Source organism: Cuculus canorus, chromosome 5 (genome assembly GCF_017976375.1).
Source record: "Cuculus canorus isolate bCucCan1 chromosome 5, bCucCan1.pri, whole genome shotgun sequence".
Lineage (NCBI taxonomy): Eukaryota > Metazoa > Chordata > Aves > Cuculiformes > Cuculidae > Cuculus > Cuculus canorus.
The window spans coordinates 11,540,924-11,560,464 of record NC_071405.1 but is presented as its reverse complement, the minus strand read 5'-3'; the positions used below and the strand labels follow the sequence as shown (position 1 = coordinate 11,560,464).

The following is a 19,541-nucleotide window of genomic DNA, read 5'->3' as shown; positions in this document are numbered from 1 at the left end:
GTTAGAGGATAAGCATCTAACTGCTGATTATGAGAACTGTTGATGTCTGAACATTTCAGTTATCTGTTGGCTCTTGATTTATCTTTATTGTACCTTTAATGTATGTACTTGCATATATATATTTACATGGATAAAGAGAATAGGACAAAAGTACTTCAATGAAGTCTTAATTGTCCTTCCATATGTAGCTAGGACATTGTCCTCCCTTTTCTGTCCAGGTGCCTCAATGCTGTATGGCAAATGAACACCTATGCTTTTGATGATTTTTTTTCTGTGTTTGCTACTACAGTATTTGCTATATTTACATCATCTCTTGTTTCTTTCTTAGGTATATGAAAAAGTTGCCTATCTCCTGACAGACTTAGGTATGTAGGTATTTACTAGTGGTATGGTTCTTGCTAGCTGTGACATACGCCTTTATGTTTCCATAAAATGGTTTTTTTAAAACTTCATTTATGCACAGTACAATACTGACATAGAATCATAGAATATTTAGGGTTGGAGGGTACCTTAAAGATCATTTAGTTCCAGTCCCCCTGCGATGGGCAGGGACTCCTCCCACTGGATCAGGCTGCCCAAGGCCCGTCCAACCTGGGATGGGGCAGCCACAACTTCCCTGGGCAACCTGTTCCTGTGTCTCACCACTCTCATGGTGAAGAAATTCCTACTAATGTCCAGTCTAAATCTGCCCCTCTCCAGTTTATACCCATTGGCCCTAGTCCTGTCACCACAAGCCTTTATGAACAGACCCTCTCCAGTCCAGCTTTCTTGTAGAAAAAGTTGAAAAAACTGTCATGTTGTATTAGAACAAAGGTCAAAACACGTTTTGTGTTATAAAGCTAAAACAGACTTTTTTCCACTCTTCCCAAATGATGTTATTTTCATTAGTTTTTTTTTTTTTAATTTGAACTTTCCTATGGAAAAAAATGGGTCAAGATAAAATTACATTGTACGAAATAAAAATGTTGTCATGAATTTTAGAGTAGCTCTGCATTCTATCTGATTGGAAATTTATACTGAAGCCTCTCTTCATGATTCTGTCACAGAGGTAAAGCTTTCTAGCTTATAGGAAACAAGGACCTTTTAATGTTTCTTCTTAAGTGCTGTCTTTTAGCCCATGTCGAAACATGCAGTTGATCTTGTCCTAGTTTAAAGGCATAAATTTAGCAGCTCCCTCTTCTGGTTAAAGTATTGCATGCATTAAACAGATGCTAAAAGATAACAGGCAATTGAACATGTTAAAAAGACTCAGGATGTATACCCTCTTAATCAAATTAAAGTATTTTTTCAGATCACACTGATTTGTATTCCTACTTAACACTTTAAATATGTTCTGTTGTTACAGACCAGTGAATGGGAAAGAAAATAATTATTTCATTTAATTACACGAGCTGATTTTCCCAGAATATGTGAAAGAATTTAAAAAAAAAAAACACAAACAGAAAGGGCTTCTTGAATTAAGCTTCATGGAGCACCAGATGTTTGAGCTCGCACCTCAAAGCTGAGGTCTTTCATGTCAAAGAAAAGGAGGACGTCTTAACTTCTGTTAACAATTGTCCATATTTAAAGCTAGTATCCTGTACATTTGTATCCTATTTTAGTCAGAATTAGACCAAAGTAAGTACATAGTACAAATTTTAACTCAAAAATCCATGCAGTTTGGAATTCCATCTCCTATATGTACATTAAATCTTTTATTGATGTACTGTATTCCAAGCTTGATATATCTATTGAAAAAAAAAAATGGAAATTTTACCAAAAAAAATTAATTTTAATGATTATCACCAACTTCCAATTTAGACATAAATGGTGTTCTACAAATTGTAAGGAAAAACATCTAAGGCAATGTGGACCCACAAAGAATATTTGCACCTCTACACCTGCTACAGATTTCTACATTTCATTGAAAATAAAAAACAAATACCAACGCCTACCCTTCCCTTGTTGAATTTTAAACTGTTCAACACTTACAAGCTTTATGACAGGGAAGTTCTGAGGGTGAAGCAGTGATCTTGCAGAAGTATTTAGAGGCTTAGATGCTTGGATGAGAAACCAACTGGCTGTTGTTTGTCTCTTTTCCCTCTGCCTTCCTTGGCAGCCCCTGTCTATTGCTCTGCTGATGCCAAGTGCTTTTGCTCTTTTCTTGGGATTTTTGATTGTGGGTTTCTGTTGTTTGTTTTGGCTTTTTTTAAAAAAGATCTAAGATATTTGTAGCATTAAAATTAAAGAATCACACTAAATTCAGAAGTTTTCATGGCCATGTAGCAGGTATCTTCCCATAGACTTGTGACCTATTCTGTACCAAGGGGCTCTTATCTCCTGTCTCCACATAGAACCAATGTAGTCCAAGGTTGGCAATGGTTTTGTGACCTGCAGACTGCACAGTTTAAGGAAAAAGGAATAATTTCAATACGATGGGGCACCGTGACTTGGAACTATCACTTTTTTTGTTAGTGTTGATTGATCTGTGAGCAAAGTTAGACATAACTCAATTTCGTTTTTCTTTATATAATATATATTATGTCTTTCTGCAGAGCATCCCAGAACAGAATCTGAATGGGAAAACAGCTTTGCCTTGAAAATGTTCCTCTTCCAGTTTGTTAACTTGAACAGCTCCATCTTTTACATTGCTTTTTTTCTTGGCAGGTAAGTTATCCTTCCTAACTGCACTTAGAGGAAAACTTGCACAGCACTCATAATCATTTACAGGTTTGAAGAAAATATGGTGATAGTATGAAACGTATGGTTTAGGTGCAAGACAGTTTCTGAGGATAATTACTAATGCCAAATTAATGTATTTAACTGTGTGTAAGGGTCGGACCTTTAAAATTTTAGCACATTAAACTAGACAGTAAGAAGTCTACATTTTATGTGGCTCTGTGTATATAACTTTCCTACTAAATGAGAATTCAGAACCTTAGAAAATCTAGCCACTTCCTAAATGTGAGTCTGTATTTAGCCCTGCACTACTAGGCTTTCTTAATTCCTTCCTGTTTATTCCCTTTTGATTACATTTCCCACAATCCATTTCTACAAATAGTAAATATTGCCTGGTAGGTCTTATACAAGAGATTAGGAGGCACAAATTCTGGCTCCAGTTTGTTTATGTGTCTTTACCTCAGAGCACGAAATACTGGACAGAGCTAATCTTGCATCATCTTCAGTTGTATTATGATCAGACTTATCATTCCTGCAGAAGGTACAGACTATTTCAGAATGCCTTCTATAAATTTTTGGAATGTAATTTCAGTTCAAGATTGTTTGGAGAAAAAAGAAAAAGCTCTATTGAAGATAGAAATACCTTCATATTACATCTGGTGATGCATTTGTTATGGAGTTTCTGAACTTCTTTATATCTTGCTGTTTCCTTGCGTCTAGTAGGACTAGGCGTGGGCATTTTGTCTCTCATTTATAACTTTCATTGAGTTCATTAAAAATTTTGATTCCGTTTGTTGTATGTGAATATGTAGGATCTATTATGATGGGTTTGGAAGTGATTTGATGCTTCTAAGTCTTAGGGTGCAATCCAGTGCACATTTCTTGTGGGCAAGCAGATCCCTGTGCTGCAGTAAATTCCTAGGTATTGCAAAGGCTTATCTTCTTAGAAGTAGATTAGAGTCTGAATATCTAATGTCTGAAACCTCTGAAGCTAGGATTTTTGTTCTGGACGTAATAAAAGCTTTGAATCGCTTGCAAAATGGTAGTCATTGTTTGCATTCTGAAACTACTCTATCCTTCAGAAACAAGATTTAAGCTGTGTGATTTAATCTGTTTATATTTCATCAGTTTGCTCAGTGGAAGTTGTGAAATATCTACTGATAGAGGGTGTTCTTGGAATTTTCACTGAGAAATAGAAATCTTATTTTCCAGATTTGCAGGCCGCCCAGGAAAGTACAACAAGCTTTTTAACAGATGGAGACTGGAAGAGGTAAGCAATCCTGTTTTGTGTTCTTATGACATTTTCATGAATAAAAAGGAAAAGGCTGAAGGACAAGAATTGTGTCCAGTTTGAAAGATTTATTATTCCATCCAAATGCTGTAAAGAGTAAACTCTTATTTATAGCAAAGGATAGGAAACGGGAGATGAGTTTTCCCTTCTGTGTACTCCACTGTGCTGAGTGATTTTGCATGAGACGAGCAAACAATGGTAGTCGCTGACCTCACAGGCACTACTAAGTCCTACATCATTGGAATCTCCTGCGTATATGGAATTCTTGGATGGTGGACAGAAATATAATGCCATCAGCTTTTTTATGAGCTTCTAAAGTTTCAGCCAGTGTGAAAATACTGATCTAAAAGAAGAAGAGTAGTAGTTTCAAATTTCACTTGAAAATCTGTTAGAATTGCATCTCCATTGATATCACTGGCATGCAGAGTTACAACTCCATAAAACAGGCTCCTTCTGTTGAACCTTGGTAGCCACAGAGTAAAATACAATAACTTTGCATTCCGTTGTCTAAAAAAGTATGATTCAGTTCTTCAAGAAATCTTATGTCTAAAGGTTGTTCAACTAAAACCTGTATTAATATTTCCGTTATTAGTATTTCTTTTAATATTTCGATAGCTGGAAATTAGTGTTTCTCAACAAACATATTTCAGTATTTTCCATTCACATTGTGAACAAATAAAAATGAAAGGAATTCGCTGATTTTATCTACTGATCCTTTTCCATTTCATTTCAGTGTCATCCTAGTGGCTGCTTGATAGATCTGTGCTTGCAAATGGGAGTTATTATGGTTTTAAAACAAATGTGGAACAACTTCATGGAGTTAGGCTATCCGTAAGTTCAGATGTTAAAATTACTTTGCAAACAGTAATTGCATACTGGTGTGATTCAATGACAGGGGAAAAATATTGGGTGAAGGGCAGAATTTCATCATTAACTGAAATTCATCATCATCATTAATTGATTAAAACAGTTAACAGCTGTAATACTGATCTCTGAAAGTGTATGTTCATAAGCACATAAAATGAGATGTTTCTGCAGGTTCAAGTTTACATGTCTTAGGTTCTCACTCAAAACCTAATCATCAGTCTTGATTTTCAACCTTCCTGGAAGGGTGAGGAGAACTTGCTACTAGTGCTTACACAAGGCTTGTGTTGAGTACTAGCTCTGAGGCATAAAAATACAGTAACTGGGTCTTCGTTCTTCCCCTACGTGCTGTAAGAAGCATAGACTAGAATAGTCCACTTTTGCTGAAATAACAGTTTCAAGTACAACATTTTTTTAGAATGTTTCCTCTTTTTGCATCTCACATACCGTAAATTTAGTCCCAAGGGAAGCGTTAACTTCTCAGGGTATTTTATTGTTTATTGTTGTTTCATTTTCCTTAACACAAACAGAACTGTCCGGCTACTGAAAAGAGTAATGAGCTAAGAGTCTTACAGCTCTCTTGAAAATGGAAGAATGTGTTTTCAGTCAAAGCAGGAGGTTGCTCATCAAATATTAATTTTATCAAGATCACAACCTTGAAAATATGTCAGAAGGACTTAATGCTCAGAGTGTGCAGTCATTCTGCAGATGAGGGGCAGTGCACTCTTTGGCTGTGAGGTGTTAATTTCTGGAAAGAGGAAACCTACTTGAAGTATCAGGCTTCCTGTCTTCTCAGCGGAGCAGCTGCGTAACTATGTCTAGAATTTATTTTGGAACATGCTTTTAGTCCTTTATGGAAAGCAGTGTTTTTTTTTGACAAAACCATTGTTTGCAACTGAGGCCTTTTAGTAACGTGAGAGATCAAGAACTAAACACCAAATTAGTTTAAGAAAAAATAGCAGCCTGATAATAAAAATATTTATAAGAAAATTATTTCCGATCTTGATTATCTTTTCAGTAATATATAAAAACAAATAATAGCCTTTAAGTGCCACCTATGTCAGTACTGGATAATATTTTTCATTTGAATGACGTTTTAATTTGTGAGACTATTACCTACTTAATATTTATAATGACTTTGTTAAAGGACCTCTGCACACCTGTATAAAAAAAGGTCTTATTTAACACCTTTTAAGACAATTTTTCCAGTATTAATAAAAAAAATATCTTGTAGAACATCTAGATCTTTAGATTTGTTCAAAGAATAGTAGACATATTCTACTACTATTCAATATATTCTAGTATCGTAGAGTTCTTGCTGAGCTCCGCTTATTTTATTTGTCTTTTATAGGATTAAAAATAACTTAATTTTTTTTAATGTTTTCACTATGCATGATTTTTCTTCCTGTTCTTTTTCTTATTTAGACGTGCAGGTAAATCTTAACAAAAACATCTATGCAAGTAAATTCCTAATTCTGAAAGCTTATTTGTACAGTGCCTTACATACTACATTGAAGATATCATTAAAATCATAATGCAGAATTGAGAACTTTTGGAAGTTCTTTGACTTGTATCTTATGTGCTATGGTAAATATTTCTGGAAAACACCTAAATAAACATTCAGGTGCTATTCAAAATAGGCCCACTTACTTCAAAACAGTAACAGCGAGTATTTGTCAATGACTGACCAGGTGTAGTCAATAATGCTCTGTTTATCTAATGAAGTTTATTACAGAATTGGTGGTCACGACGCAAAATGAAGAGAGGAGGACAGTTGATGGAGCATAAAATTTCTCTGCCTCAGTGGGAAAAAGATTGGAATCTACAGCCTATGAATCTTCATGGTTTAATGGATGAATACTTGGAGATGGGTGAGCAAATTTAGGGAGATTTCAATTTTCTTAAGAAACTGGAACTGTGTTGTACATTGAAAGATCTTTTGCATTTGCAATTTCTAACCAGAGAACTGCCTCTTTAGTTTTACAGTTTGGCTTTACCACCATCTTCGTTGCTGCCTTCCCGCTGGCACCTCTCCTGGCATTGCTTAACAATATAATAGAAATAAGGTTAGATGCGTACAAATTTGTCACTCAATGGCGAAGACCTATGCCTGCAAGAGCAACAGATATAGGTGAGAGAACCTAATGACTGTCGCTGTTGAGTACCATCTCTTTGTGTTTCCTTCTTTTCTGTAGCTTAACAGTTGAAATATTTCATGTGTCAAGAGTGAAACAGATAATGTAACTTACAGATCACAATAGAAACTTTACTAGTAAGCAACAAAAGCACACTCAGTTGCTTAGATAAGAGAACTCCTCAAATTTGCTTTCCATTTATAACAACAGATCTTTATAGCTGGAATTTTGAATGCAGGCTAAGTAGTTTTTTAGGCTTCTGATTTGTGGAACTCTAGGTCTAAAATGCTATCCAAAATCAATTGAATTTAAAAATTAAATAGAACAACCATATTCACTTTTGCTTTAAAATGGATTAAATGAAAATAAAAAATCTTTTTCTAAATTCTTGTATTTCCTTTTTATAGCCAAATATTTTATACATTTGTTGCTTAGCTATCTCTTCTCAGCAGGGCATGCTCTACATTAAGACTTCATTCAGCTGGAGCAAGTGATGGAAAGAATTTGGGGGCAAGGTTTAATCTTAGCTAGCTTGACTGACTAAGTAATTCTTTCTCAGTAAGGAAGCAAAACTGTGTGACTAATATTGACTTTAATATCACTAGTATTATTTTATATGACATAATATGATTTAAAAACTAATGGCGTTGTCATTTGCTTTGTTTCTAGGTATCTGGTATGGGATTCTGGAAGGAATTGGTGTTCTGGCTGTCATCACCAATGCCTTTGTTATTGCCATTACGTCAGATTACATTCCACGTTTTGTCTATGCATACAAATATGGTCCCTGTACAGATCAAGGATACAGACAAGAAAAGTAATTAATATATTCTTTATATATACATGTATGTTTCAGTGGAAGCACATTTTTGCTGCTGTCTTGCTGTGTTGATGCACTTAACATACATTAGTAACATTTTAGCTTTTTACGTCTTTGCAAACCTTCACAGGTATTAAACGCAAGTAGCTCAGCCATTCCAGAGAGTTTGCAAACTCCACAGTAGGGAAATCATGTCTGCCTTTCTGAATCAAACAAGGAAGTTTCGTATAAATTGTAGCAGTTTTCAGACTTTCTCTGAAAAAGCTTTTCTTTTCTGCAGTAGTACCACTCTCCCACACGTGTGTGTGTGTGTATGTGTATATATGTGTGTGTATATATATATATGTGCTCCCAAACCCTATTTTGTCTTAAGATTGTGAAACCACAACCTTCTCCACCTGTTTCTCTTCGGAAGTGCTTGCAGCCAGGCTCCAGCAAGAGCGGCCTTGTTGCTATTTAGCCTAGCTGTCTCTAGCTTCGAGCAAGTTGTCTTGCACCAACGGGCCTTTCCTGCACTTCACTTCATACGCTTATCAGTGTTTCTGACCTGTGGGTCCACTGTGCTCTGTCTGTGTTTCCCTCTGTCTGTCATGACCTTTTAAATTATGTAAACAGGTCACAGCACTCATGGGAATCCTCTCTTTCATTTGGAGATTAGTGCCCTACAGGTGGGTTTAGGGGGTGGTTTTGGAGGGCTATTTTTGATGAGTTTAGCGTGGGAATCAGGGTTACCTTGGGATAAGAAAGCATCACTTTGCTAATACTATAGCACAGCTTGCAAGCACAACTTATTTATTGTAGAGGAGGAAGGGTAAGAGTGAAAGGATCAAGGCTAGTCCAACAAGCCCGTACTGCTGCATTTGCAGACTGCCTCAGCCCAAACTGTAGGGGTCTGTCCTTCCTTCCGTCATTGCACCGTCTCTAGTGATTTAAAATAGTTACTCTTACTGTGTTGTCACAGAAATAGAGAAATTAAGGGTAAAAATAATGAGGCAGAGAAGGATGAAGAGAGACAATAGCAGAAAAAACATTGGTTCTTAATGTGCACTACCCCTTTAACACAGAGCTATGTAATTCTATTTCTTATTTTGCCAGTAGTGTTTTTAGGTGCCATAGCAAACCTGAAGGTTCAGTAGGTGTACTACGATTCCTGATGCACCTCTTTTTAAATGTTCTTTGCTATTCAGAAGGCCCTTTGTTAAATTACAGGATGGATTTCCATGAAGGTGTTATGTCTTATGTATCTGTGGTTTTCCAGCAACAGACATGAATTCAATCCTACAGTAATATTTTATGTATTTATGTGATTTCTGTCATTAATATTAATAAATTGTTGCCTTTAAGAAGGATATCTTGTATATATGCACTGTATATTTTACTGTTGGTGGTAATTCTTCGATTCAGCCATAAAATCTGTCATTTTTTTATATATGTTGCATGAGTGGTGGCAGGTTCTGCAAGGATGTGAAATTGTTCCCCTTCACACCTCTCTAGCCATCTTTCTGAGTTCTGTCATTTTAGGAGACAGTAAAGAACAACTTAGCAATAATTTTCAGTTTATATTTGCTGGTAGATGAGAAGCAAAAACATGAAAAGTACTGAAAATAGATTTTTAAACAGTATTATCCCTGAAACAGATGTTAGTTGTTTCTTTCTAATAAAACTTTGCCTCTCTGTTTAAAATTTTTAAATTGATTTTGTCATGATAGGCAAATAAAACACTATGTTCACAATATGAAAGAGCAGTATATGTTTATGTACATGATCTATGCTACACAGACACCTTATGAAGAAAGTCCTGACTCTGTCTTTTCCTTTCAGATGCTTAAAAGGATATGTTAACAGCAGTTTATCAGTATTTGATTTGAGCGAACTTGGAATGGGTTACTCAGGATACTGCCGGTATGTTTCCATGCTCTCCCTCTTTGTAATGCAGATGTAGACGTTAATACAAGTATTTAGTTCAAGTCAATGCTTAAATTACAGGCCTAACAGGTTTTTTATTGCCTATAAAAGGACTGGATTTCAAGTTTGTTCCCCATGCAAATCTCAGGGGCAAATATTGTGTGGTAGGATGCAATACTAACTTTTTGGGAACCTGTCTTCTAATTTTTTTGGTTAACTCTTGCAAGCTGTATCTTTCATGCCTCTAAGAATTATTTCACTTTGAAGTTTTCCCAGCCGCCAAGAAGGGTAAAAATTCTCATTTCAGTTTTCTTAAGCATTCTGAGGTCTATTAACTGAAATGCACAGTTAACATTTTTGTTACCATGAGAGTTAGCTTGAATTGACTAAGAAGGTACAGAATCGTGTTACATTTGTGCAAACCTTGTGTGGATAATCTCAAATGCTTAGAAGCAAAGACAAGAACCAATTTAGATTCAACACATTTTAACTTAACAGTCCAATGTATCAGCTTTGTAAGTATAAAAGAAATTGTTTGCTCTGGATTTTTGGAAGCGAAAAGTGCCATCTCATAAGTAGCCCTGCTCGATTAAGTTTATTGTAGACTATTACTCTCCTTTTCTGTTTAATTCGTCTTGAAGTACACTTTAAATTCAGTTTCTCTCTTTTTAGCCACATCTGGGGTAGGCTGGAGAGCTCTTTGCTGTGATCAGGTTTTTGAGAACGGGCTAACTTACTGAATATTTCTTTGTTTTACAGATATCGAGATTACAGAGCCCCACCGTGGAGTTCAACTCCGTATGAATTCACTTTGCAGTTCTGGCACGTCCTGGCAGCACGGCTGGCCTTCATCATAGTATTTGAGGTTAGTCATGGAAAGGAACAATTCCTTTCTACCTCTTTGAAATCCAAGTTGATTTTTTACAGTAGTATCATAGATTGTCAGTATCATCAACTGCTTGTTCATTACAGTCAAGAGAGAGAATGAAAAAAATTGCCCTCCCTGAACTATCATCAATAAGCCACTTCAAACTAAATTAAGAGAGCACATTGACAGAGTCCCTCCAAAACCCTGTTTCTTTTACTGTCATCTTATATATCACATTTGTTCCCAACCTAATCTTTCACGTTGTATTGAAAAAGGAAGAAAACTTACATTTACATTAAGCAAAATTATTACACATTAAAAGGCATTTCAGGAGAATGGTACATGATTCTAGCCTAATATAAAAGTAGAAATGTGTTCTGACACTGAAGAACATATATCATGTCCAGGAACTTGTTTACTTTCTTTGATTACAAGCTCTTAACGAAGGCTGGTTGTATCCAGTGTTTGCTCTTGTTACTGAAACTAGCACATCCTGCAGTCACATCTTAATTTAGATCACTAGCTATACCCTTAGTTTTACTTTTCGGAAGACTTCAGAGTTTTCTCATTTCTGATGGATTGCTCATTTACTCCCATATATATTAAACAAAGGAGTTGCGTTTCAGTCATTAATTGCATCTCAGTTCCAGTTTTGCCACAGACTTTTAGACCCTAAAATGTGGTCCTGAAAATGAATATTTGTGCATCTTGGAAGTAATTATTTTTGTTCTTTTCAGCACCTTGTTTTTGGAATCAAGTCTTTCATTGCCTACCTGATTCCAGACATGCCCAAAGACTTGTGCGACAGAATGAGAAGAGAGAAATACTTAGTCCAGGAAATGATGTATGAGGCTGAACTGGAGCATTTGCAGAAAGAAAGGAAAAAGAATGGGAAACAGTACCACCACGAATGGCCTTAGTCACTGCCATGCTGCAAAAAAAACCCAAACACTTTGGAAATTGAAGAGTCCAGTTACAAAATGAAGTCAATCTGGCATCAGTGTTTGAGATTCATGGTGTATATATGTTCTTGCTGGGCAGTACAGTTACAGACTTTGGTGAGAGCTGGAAAATAGATCCTTGCAATGACAAAAGTGAAGAGCCTTACCTGTAGCTGGTCTGAGGTGAGCACCAAGGAGAATTGGCACTCAGGAATGTGCTGACAGCTTAAAAATTTGGACATTCTGGTATAAAAACAGGCATCGAGTTTTCATGCTGTTCATGAAGATACTAACAGCATCATGAAAATAAAAAATTCCCTGTGAACTTATACGATAAAGGCATGACTAAAACCAACTTACATGATATCCACTACTTCTACAGCTTCTGATTGCTCAGCTCCATCTGTAATGCCTCTGAAGAAAAGAGCAATTGTTGCCTTTGTGGTCATAACTTGATATCAATGATCTTTCAGGCTTACTGTTTCGTCAGGTTTGTCCTAGTCTCTTGTTGAGATTGTGGATGTGGTCCTACCCTAAAAAAGGGGTCTATGGCTGCTTAATATATACTATGCAGTTTAAGATTTGCACATCAGCATCATTAATTTACCCTTCAAGTTGAAAACCAAAAAATCTAAGTTCAAAGAGAAAACAGCAGCACTAAGGGAATGCATCGCAGTTATATTTGAAAATGACATGGGTGTTGAGCTGTCTTTCCACTTTTGTGTGTAGAAAGACCACCTCCACATACTTCCAGGATGAAAGATGTGTCATTTTCATGCTCTGATGTAGCATGCAGGTGTCTAACTGTGTTACTGTTCCCTTTGAGCTGTCCGGGCAATGATTCCATGACTTCACAGAATGCTAACTTGAAATCTTCTCATACAATGCAAATGACTTTGTCCTGAATATACAATTCACTCTTTATAGTATGCAAGCTTATGCAGATATATATCAGACATCCAGTATAACATTGTGACTTGCTTGTTCAGGGAAGGAGAAGCAGAGCACTTTACAAAAATGCTTTGCTTATTGTAATAGTAAATGTTCCAGTAATGTGCACTTCTTTTATTGGCCCAAATGAGTCAAAGCACGGGAATTAGATATGGGCAGATATGTATACAGATTGTATATAAATGCACACATACGCAGTGGTTACTTCTAGATTTTTTATTATTATTTGTATGCCTTCATACAGTTTCGGGGGGCTTTTTGGATAAAATCACTATGAAAGGTAGATGTTCATGTAAAGAATCAGATTTCAGTTTTTATGTGTATACAGCGTACAGCACTGTTGCTTATGTTTATACTCACATTTTGGTGATGATATTGTCTATTATTAACATTTCATAATGTGAAGATAAGCACTTAAGCAATTTAAGCAAGTGTGCAGGATTCACTTGCAGGGAACTGAGTGGAAAAACAGTACAAACTTTCTGTTTCTCATACAATTTTAAATAATACTTCTCTATATTGGATCAGAAAAATCTAAAAAGCAAAAAGTCAGCAAAGCACAGGAACTATAAAGGCTGTAAATTTGAACATTATTTTTAGTGATAACGCTGCAGCAGAATCACTGCTGACAGATATGAAAGACCTGAGTTTTTACTACTTGCAATACCCTATTCAATCAAAAAGTGTTATTCCAGCATTCACTTGCATGTATAAGCACAATTATTTTATTTTATTAGGCCCTATGAAATTAATTTTAAGAGCTCATTAAAGTAGATGAGCAAGTTGTATCTGGGGGTTGGAAGAGGGGGTTAACATCAGGCCTTTATTCTTTAGTCATCTCAGCATATTCATGAGATTTCTTGGTTAATCCCAGCTCTCTTTGACCAGACAAGGCAACTGTAGGACTACCTACAGTATTGCACAAAGGGGAAAAGAAATTGGAAAGTATGGTCTATAATTAGATAGATCACCCGTTAGTCCTGTGATAAAGGGCTGGTGGAACTCATCTTGCAATGCTTTGGAAAGGTTGTTTTGTTCCTTCCTATTCTGCGTTGTGCATTAGATTCCTCAAGGAGTCCTTATCGGAAATAATTAATGCACTCTCCTCAGTGCTTATAGAATCGCTTAATTTGATTTAATTTATTCTCGCTCTATTTCATTCCGTGGAATATCAAGCACCATCTGACAGCATTAACCGTGTGTCACAGCTTCTGTTTCTGTGCCACATGGTGATAGTACTTCAGTTCTTGCGAAGGTCACAGATGAGCAATCTTTTTGATGTTTTATCTATAAACAAAATGCCTTGGCTGGCCCAAGGTATAAAGATACAGGATAAAATTAGGCAAACATCAGAAATATTGATTATTTTATAATTTCCTGTTTCTGCTATGGATATTAGCACATTTCAATACATACTTAGGTAAATTCCCATTGGACTTAAGAAACACGTGAAAGAAAACCTTTTTGTATTTCAGATTTAAATATATATATATTATTAATGATTTTCAATGCTGGTATGTAGGGGTATATAAAAAGGAAGTATGTAGATCTGACTTTGTGCATTTTACGCACTGGAAAAGCACAGGAAGTTTTGGAGAAACACTGTGTGTGTTCCTTTATTTTTGGAGGACATTGACAATGTCTAAAGGTTTTGCCACTATCTTAGCCATTTGCTTAAGCTGAGAAAACTTTTTGCTAGACTTCGTTTCGTATGTTGTTTGCATTGACTGCACGTTATTTTACTGAAGTATAAGGCACACACTGTCCTCAGGAATAATGTATTTTATGAATGGTGAATGATCTTTTCATATTCTAAATATTGTCTTTCCAAACAAATGACCAGTATGAATAGACTGTGCATGCAAGCTGCGTTTGTGAAATCTGACAGAGCTTCAGAACTTGAATTTGTGCAAAAATGCTTTAGGTCATTGCAGATCAAATCTATGACAATTTTGCTCTATGCATGCGCCCTTAGAGAGACTGCATGAGCAACTGGGTATTTTTAAATACAAAGTCCAAAATGTCTTAATTATTCCTAACCAAATTCCATGTCTTGATTCAGATGGAAGAAATTTCCATTTCAGAAAAACCAAAAAGTCCACATACGTTATACACGTCTCATTTCTAATGAGTTTTCATTCTAAATTTGTGCCTAATGTGTGGGATCTGAATTCTGGTCACTAAAAAAAAAAAGAAAAAAGTTCTGCTTCGTTAGCCATCCTAATAAAAGTTGCTTCTTAGAGCTTAAAATCTACTTCCATATAGACGGATGCATTAAGAGCTCAATATTCACAGCTAAGCACTAACAGGATTGCCTGGAGTTCGAGCACAGGCTCTCTGTGATGCTGTATTTCAGTTTCCTTACCACGAAGACTGCACAGCAATTAAGCATCCTGATATAGACTACTAATATTTGGAAACAACACAAAGTACATGAATATCTATTTTTTTTTTCATTTTATTTTTATTTCTTACCTCTTTTTGTTAAAGGATTTATGGAGAAAAATTAGGTGAACATTGAAGTTAATATTGACGATGAGAAGACTAAAATTTCCATAGCAATGATGAATGATAAGTGTTATTTTGTTAGATATTTCTTTGGAAGTACATACATTCATTACTACAAAACACAAATCGGCTGTGTGTTTTTCCAACAGCAACTTGTCTTAAATTGTGTTCTGATTATCAGACAGGCTAATTGTGTCCTGTTGAAGGCTCAAAAGAATAATCTGTAGAGCCTATTGAAAATAGTTTAATAGGTACATACCTTAATGTATAAATTCATAAATCTGAGGTCTCCTTCATACAAAGTTCTGCAGAAGGAAAAGTATCTTGGAAAACACAGCTTTAGAGTGAGCATTAATATGGGGAAAGGCTAGAACTTCAGTGATACTTTGTTCTTAAGGTGCCATTAAGATGATCGGTCCAATATAATTAATGCACATCTGCAGTTCCCTTGCTGCAGTTTCTTCCACTGCAGACTCCAAATGAGAGTGCTGCCAGAGAGAATTTATGGAGCGTGGCATTACCTGCAACATCCTAATCTTTTGCATTATATCACAGTTCATTCAGGGCCAAATCAGTGTGTATATATATTTAGAAGCGGCATATGGTTTTGTTTAAGTGAAAATTATGTGTGTCCATAAAATGAAAAGGAATGGTTCATACAAAGTTAACTTATAAGTATCACAAGGTTTCATTAATACTATTATAAACTATTATTTTTTTGCATACAGTGGGCACTGGCCATATCAATAAAACACATTTTATACAAACAGCTAAATATAGAATCATAGAATCATAGAATTGCTAGGTTGCAAGGGACCCACTGGGTCATCGAGTCCAACCATTCCTAACACTCCCTAAACCATGTCCCTCAGCACCTCATCCACCGGTCCCTTAAACTCCTCCAGGGAAGGTGACTCAACCACCTCCCTGGGCAGCCTCTGCCAGTGCCTAATGATCCTTTCCGTGAAAAATATGGAGACAATAAAGTTAATGCAAAGTCAAACGATCACGTTTTCTAGTAAGTGTCACATTGGAGAAGAGTGACAGATAAAAATGGTATCAACAATCACAGTGCAGAAGTACTTCTTAAGCATTTTTTACGATCCTCATAAACCAATAATTTTGCTTACTTGGGGGCTAAAGTTGAAACAAATATACAGCCAGCCTTTCATAATAATGTTTATTTGGTGTTAAGGCTGACACTGGAATTCAAATAGAATTCCACAGTGAGACAGGCTTGTTATTTTCTTAGTTCCAATGCTTACTTTGTCTGACTAAAATGCATGCAGTGGCACTTTTTGAAAGTGTTTCAGAGAGTTGCAAACGTAAATTCCTGTTAGGAAAAAAATAGCAGCTTTCAAAGATTCCTAAGTCTTTTTACACTCAACCTCACGCTCACAAAATCCATTTTTGGCTTGAGTAGAATGCAACAAGCCAGCATGTTGAGGCTGGGGATGAGCAGAGGGAGCAAAGGGCTCCTCTTCACCTCAGAAAGTTTTCTCCAGCACCCAAACATGTTGTGCAAAGCAAAGGGTTGAAGCTGGAGCATGGTGACAGCCCACCTGATCCTTTTCCTGTTCTCCTCTGGTTCATTCTTTACTTATCTTCAGTGTGTTATTAAATGACACCTTATTGCTGACAGTCCAATTTCTGGGGTAATTCTGTAACTGCAGATTTTTTTGCAGGCTCTTTTGGATGTCCCTAACCGAGAAGCCAAAGCAAAAAGTGCACAAATAGAAGTTTGTCTGGTGCTTTTTTTTACAAGTTGGGATGCATTGGATGGAGCAGCACAAGGAAGCACAGGGTGGATCTACGCGTGCCATTAGGCCGGATGTTTCAGGGTCTGTCCCTTTAGCCACTTTCCCGAGCACTTTAATTTGCACTTCTGTCCTTCCCTACATGCACGCAGGGACCCTACACGATCCTAGCATTTTAAAATTTATATGAATAGACTCATATTAACAGGTTTTGTCTAATATTGACATTGCAGCCGCGTTTACCAGGAATTTTTATTGGCACGATTTTGGCATAATCACGATAGCACAATGTTACTATGAGTTATAATGGCACAACAAGGAACTGCAGAGGAACCTCTCTGCTATTCCATGCTATGCAGGAACTTTTCAAATCCAGGAGTGGGAATTAGTCTTGAAAAGTTAATGGTATGTTCTCTCCTCACTGCACTGGAAATTACTTTGTGTTAGTTCTGTTGGCTCGTTCTTTTTGCCATAACCTCTGTAATGTTATATGTTCTCTGTAGTTTGCATTCTTATTGCCCTGAGCTAATTGCTAGGATGCTACTAGGTGAGAAATCAGGACTAAACCAAAGACAGTTTAAAGCTAATGAGATTCTAAACGCTGAGAATGGGATATTTTTTCTGTTGATAATGAAAAACAAAAATCCAAATCACCGTTTTAATTCGTGTTTTATTTCAATGACCCAGATTTTTGTATTGAAAGATCTTCCAAATTGTTGGCTCTAATTTTTACCTAGAGTAGTATCACTGAAATTTCTGTTCTTTGAAATAGTGTCATATAAGATTTAACTGAATAACATAGTTCAGCCATTTTTTACTCTGATAGTCCTGGCTAACTTGCAATATCATGATCATAAGATATTACTTAACATGTGTACATATTTGAAATTTGTGTAATATTTAAATACAACTTGGTTTCTAAGTAAGGAATGAGATTAAAATTTCAACTATTTTTTCTATTCATAAATCCACACTTTGTAAGTAATATTTAAAATAAAATTACAGTACCACAGAGTATTTCAGAGAAATTAACTTTTATGCATTACAAGCTGGAAGTTCCTCTGGCCTGTCAGCTTTTGGGTTCTTTTGTGTTTTAAGGTTATTTTTACAAGCCCATATGTACCCCAGAACTAAAAAAATCCACTGAGGATAAAGTTGTTTATCTGATTAACTATTGTAAGACACTTTTGGCATAAATTTGTCTTTGAGATGCTGTTTACTTTATCAAAGTTTACATGTACAAATGCAAATGCTTACTGTATCATACACATTTGAATATTGCATTTTTTCAGTAATAAACTTGGATATCTTTGAAAGAGATGTTGAGCTTCATTGTTGCAAATAATCAAAGTTAATTAAAAAATTATACACTAGAAAAGTGAGTGCTCATGTGCCTTCAAACCATAGTGTTGTAAGGAAGTAATATAAAGGTTAAAATTGGCTCAAAGTTGCTTAACTTTTAAAAGTTAAATGCTCCCTGTGGTCCCAAAGCACATATAGACTCACTTTTCAAATTTTCCATAATTTATGGTCTACTGTTTTCAATAACGACTAATAAATTTTATAAATTTAAGTTCTTGTTTGATAATTTACATATTCCTAGTTTCTTAATCTCATTTTTTCAACTCAAGTGCACAGGATAGCTCATTTCTGGAAGGATCAATGGCTCAGAACGTAAGTGAAACAAGAAGATAACTGTAAATGACATTGACCTGAATATTTAACCAGTGGTAGTTTTTCAGAATTCCAGTTTCTCTAGGCCACATCCTTCCATCTTGGTAGAAGACTGAATAATGAACTACTGATCAACAATTTTAGCCACCAGACCTAAATCCATGTGTCGGACTTAATAAAATCTTGTGGAATGCTTGGCTCTTGTACAAATACAGAGAACACTTGAGGTCAAAGAACAGCTTTAGTTGAAATGAAATTAGTCCAGAAATATTAAGTTATAGATAAATTCTTCCGAATATTTCTTCAAAGACATTTTAAGAGAATGCAGTTCTAGCCAACCTAACTTACTTTTTTGATGTGAGGACAAATCAAAATTCTCTTTTGTGGCAAAGGACTTGAAAAGATAGTAGTTCTGTAGTGACTCCAGTGTAAAGGTGTTGCTGAACTTGTGAAGAAGATACTGAACAATGTAAATGATGCATTTTCCAACACGCAGAGCATAAAAGTACTGCAATGAGAAAGCATCTCAAGAAATACTCAGAGCAGAGTTGGTTGTTTTCACAGTTAAATGTCTCTGAGTCGGATATTCTCCAGCTACAAGTAGAAAGAGGACATTTCTACATCTACCATCTAACTACGTAGCTCCACGATGGTCTTTTGAACCACTTTCACTCTACAATTACTTTACATCCTTAAGCATTGGAGTTAATCTCTATGCAATAATATGTGTGGCCATGAGATACAGTTGACACAATAGCATTATTTACTGTGTTTCTGTCTCTCCCTCGCTAACCATAAGGAGGATGGAAGCATGAAAGGAAAGCACACCATGTGAAATAACAGGCTGCCAGCCAGACTCGGCTGCAAGCTTTTATGAGATTATAAAAGTGGTGTAAAAGGCATTAATACAAATATTGACTTAACTCAGTTTGTTGACAAACTGTCCTGCACAAGCGAGGTAGTGTTGTTTACAGACTTAATTCTGTTCTCTAGTTGAATATCCTGGGACCATTCCCAGAGCAGGGCATGAACATGAACAGGAGAGGTAACTTCAAGGACCTGGATGACCTATATCTACATCATTAAGATGGTCACTAATAAAGCAAAAGCAACAGCTGTGTTCGTGAAAGCAGCAGGAGCTGAATACCAGCTGGGTATCTAACGGAGTT

At 36.0% G+C, this 19,541-nt stretch overlaps 1 protein-coding gene across 3 annotated transcripts in view; it reads left to right on the top strand.

The window, feature by feature from the left end:
* The window catches only part of ANO3 (anoctamin 3), a 191,336-nt gene extending 176,581 nt beyond the window's left edge, over positions 1 to 14,755 (top strand). For 2 of the 3 annotated variants that reach the window (XM_054067763.1, XM_054067764.1), the window contains exons 18-27: positions 329 to 365; positions 2,535 to 2,646; positions 3,871 to 3,928; positions 4,683 to 4,780; positions 6,539 to 6,684; positions 6,792 to 6,944; positions 7,618 to 7,765; positions 9,590 to 9,670; positions 10,433 to 10,538; positions 11,279 to 14,068. In XM_054067763.1, the coding sequence (XP_053923738.1) occupies positions 329 to 365; positions 2,535 to 2,646; positions 3,871 to 3,928; positions 4,683 to 4,780; positions 6,539 to 6,684; positions 6,792 to 6,944; positions 7,618 to 7,765; positions 9,590 to 9,670; positions 10,433 to 10,538; positions 11,279 to 11,461 (1,122 nt within the window). In that variant the 3' untranslated portion in view covers positions 11,462 to 14,068. Of the gene's footprint in view, positions 1 to 328; positions 366 to 2,534; positions 2,647 to 3,870; positions 3,929 to 4,682; positions 4,781 to 6,538; positions 6,685 to 6,791; positions 6,945 to 7,617; positions 7,766 to 9,589; positions 9,671 to 10,432; positions 10,539 to 11,278 lie in introns of all 3 variants that reach the window. The other variant, XM_054067765.1, reaches the window with a different exon arrangement.
* Positions 14,756 to 19,541: the final 4,786 nt, after the last annotated feature.